Source organism: Stegostoma tigrinum, chromosome 15, assembly GCF_030684315.1.
Source record: "Stegostoma tigrinum isolate sSteTig4 chromosome 15, sSteTig4.hap1, whole genome shotgun sequence".
Classification (NCBI taxonomy): domain Eukaryota; kingdom Metazoa; phylum Chordata; class Chondrichthyes; order Orectolobiformes; family Stegostomatidae; genus Stegostoma; species Stegostoma tigrinum.
Genome location: NC_081368.1, coordinates 35,171,109 through 35,174,037, shown reverse-complemented (window position 1 = coordinate 35,174,037; position 2,929 = coordinate 35,171,109). Strand labels below are relative to the sequence as shown.

Genomic DNA, 2,929 nt, shown 5'->3' with positions numbered 1-2,929 from the left:
ACTTCAGACCCATCGGAATATCTTTACACTGAAATGTCCTCTGGGCAATTAAGTTGGGCAATAAATGCCGGTCTATACAATGGAATCTACATCCTGTAAACGGAAAAAAAATGTGGTCCTGAAAACAAATGCCACAGCCCTTCTGCTGAGGAATCTTTTTGATGAGGTAAGTCTAATGTAAACAGATACATCAAAACCTCTGCAATGACACTTAGGTTGAATTTCAATCAGCACCAGTTAAAGATAATGGCAATGACAATAGGTTAGAAAATATATTGGAACTGAAGTTTGCATTAAGAATTTTAATTTGAATTAAAGTAACACAGATTACTCAAATAGTTTTATTTGTAAAATGGTCCAACCATCATTAATGGATTTTTATTAAGTTTCTATTACTCTAAATCATATATGACAAAATCTGTAGAGCAGTATCTAAATTAAGATACATATAGGTGATGTGAGGGACAAGATAAATGCAAGATCTGCCATTATTATGCTGAGATATTTATGTTAGCTCCCATAACATAAACATGAATGAAATGTGGTCACGTAGTACAGAAGAATTTAATGAACATTTATTACAACATCTGATGTTAATATTTGTGCATTCTTATTAGAATCATACGCATTTGCATGTATAGGCTCAAGCTAAGCAATTCAGATGGATTGTGACACGTTTTGCTTAGCATGGCATGCTGCAAGTGAACACTGCTCAGTAAGATGGAGACTGAGAAATTAATACCATTCAGCCACATGCCATGATCTAGGAATGATGTCATGATTATGTGCCTTAAAGTTGTACTACATACCTGCTACAAGACACACCACAACATCTTCCTTTTTCCAAAAAGAAATCCAAAACAGATGCATATCATTTAATATAGGCATGTGCTGTCAATTCAACAGTTATACAGAAATATAAACACAATTAACAAGATTAATAATTCAAATTTTGAGAAAATGTTTTAGAGGCCTGAACTTATCTTGATCTGATGGGTGTAAATCCATCTGGAGAGAAATGTTATTCTCTATCACTCTTGGCTGAAAGCTTGGTTGTCCAGCCACTGATTGATCTAACTCAACTTCATTACACAATCATTGTCAGTGGAGTTTTCATCCTCAATCCCCGAATGCATAATTGGCAAAGTAGCATCACAATTGACAATGACTTCATATGACCTGAACCGATTTTATATCTTAGAAACATTTGCTCACACAAAGGTAGTTGTAACTTGATAACAAATTCTGATTGACACTGATGCTGGTCTGCTATATAGTTGTGACAGTTCTCTACATGCCCATCAGTCGTGCATTTCTTTCACTCAAGGATGTCCTGTGTTTCAAAATAGTTGTATCGTTGGTTGCTGCACAGGTCATTTTCACTTGCCTTCCAAGCAAACGTTGTACAAAGGCTGGTAGTTCTTTCTCCATTGGTTTTTCATGGAAATTCAGCATTGCAATATGAAAGTCCAGTTTTGTGGCTCAATACGTGTTGAGCCTGGATTTGCTGGTATGTACCATATGTTGTGCTAGACTATTTGGGCACGAATGGTCAGTGACAATGTGATATGGTTCACTTTCCACATTGAGATTTTTGCTGGAGAATTGGAAGTTTTGCTGTCAACCTTGAGAATCCAGTTTCTGCCAATCTCAGCCTATTTTCCCAACTGACTTGCCAATGTCCACATTGCTCAGGGGTTAGAAAGATTTTGCTTTTCGCTTCTAGTTGGAACAGAGGGTGAGGGAATAAAGGTCAATGAGAAAATGCAAATGTGGTCCTTTTACCAGAGTGCAGGCTGAGATTGATGAAAGTTTTAGTGAGATCCCATGGATTTTACAGAAATTACTGGGGTTTTAAGGGCCAAAGCTCAGAATGAAAGATCAGAACTTGACAAAGGGAGAAACTTAGAAAATTAATTGGTAAAGAAGATTCTGTGTAATGTCCTTCCAAACATTTCTCTTCAGTTATGCATACTTTGATGCTGATGTGAATTCTACCTTCTTTAGATGGGGGGAATGCGATAATATCAGTGAATTTTAAAAATGAAAAAATATTTTTCTTAAAACCTTTCTAAGGCAGTTAAAAGTAACAGCTCCAAATATTCCACTTATATTTATTAGCAGCTCTCAAATGTGAGGGATGTTACTAAGTTTAGCTGGAAAGGTAACGATTTTCCCACTTCTTGACTCTACTGAAAGCAGTTTTCCACTTGTATGGCGTTACTCCTTCGATGCTATTTTCAATCAGAGCCTTTAAGCGGATACACTGGTAGTCACTTATATTTGGAAAAGCTGTATCAGTATAATCTTTCCTGTGTTTGATTATAGCCCATTTGAGTGAAGACCAGGCTGATTCCAAAGGACTAAGATGAGGGTAACTGGGAGGAATGTACAAAAGCTCATGGCCATAACTTTGAGCAATTTTAGGGCAACAAGAAAAATTAGCTATTTGAATAGTCAATGAAGACTGTAAAGGCACATTCTGGATGACCTCTGGTTTCTGTGGTAGAACTTCTGATGAGTCATCTGTACGGTGCTTCAATCCGAAAGAAATAACCCATTGTTTTGGTTTGATCACTACTGTGCATTTTCCATAGGACTTGCTGAGCACATGGCATAATTCTTTAAAAAGCTCTTCTTTAATACCTACAGTCTTTGGAGTTGTCCACTGTTCTCTTGATTGGAAGAAGACCCTGTATTTCCAAGGAACCCATCCTCTAACTCCCCCAGCGTGGATCAGAGTCAATCCTTCTGATAGGGACTTGGATTTGACTATACTGCAGAAGATGTCACCTGTTATCAGATTTTCAGAAATATGTGTTTCACCCAAATAAACCGTGTAAAGTCCATCATTCTGAAAATTTCTCAATGTCTTCAAGTATTGCAAGCATTGGTGCCTCCTTGTGCTACTAATTTCATTTGAGTACAT

General features: G+C 37.0%; 1 protein-coding gene across 1 annotated transcript; it reads right to left on the bottom strand.

The window, feature by feature from the left end:
- Positions 1 to 2,152: 2,152 nt before the first annotated feature.
- LOC125458979 (uncharacterized protein C21orf140 homolog) lies at positions 2,153 to 2,929 on the bottom strand. Its single transcript, XM_048544852.2, has one exon. It carries the CDS (start codon positions 2,927 to 2,929, stop codon positions 2,153 to 2,155), a length of 777 nt encoding a protein of 258 aa, XP_048400809.2.

Bases quoted from the DNA above. Each gene is read 5' to 3' on its own strand.
- LOC125458979 (XM_048544852.2), bottom strand. From the start codon at position 2,929: ATGTACTCAAATGAAATTAGTAGCACAAGGAGGCACCAATGCTTGCAA.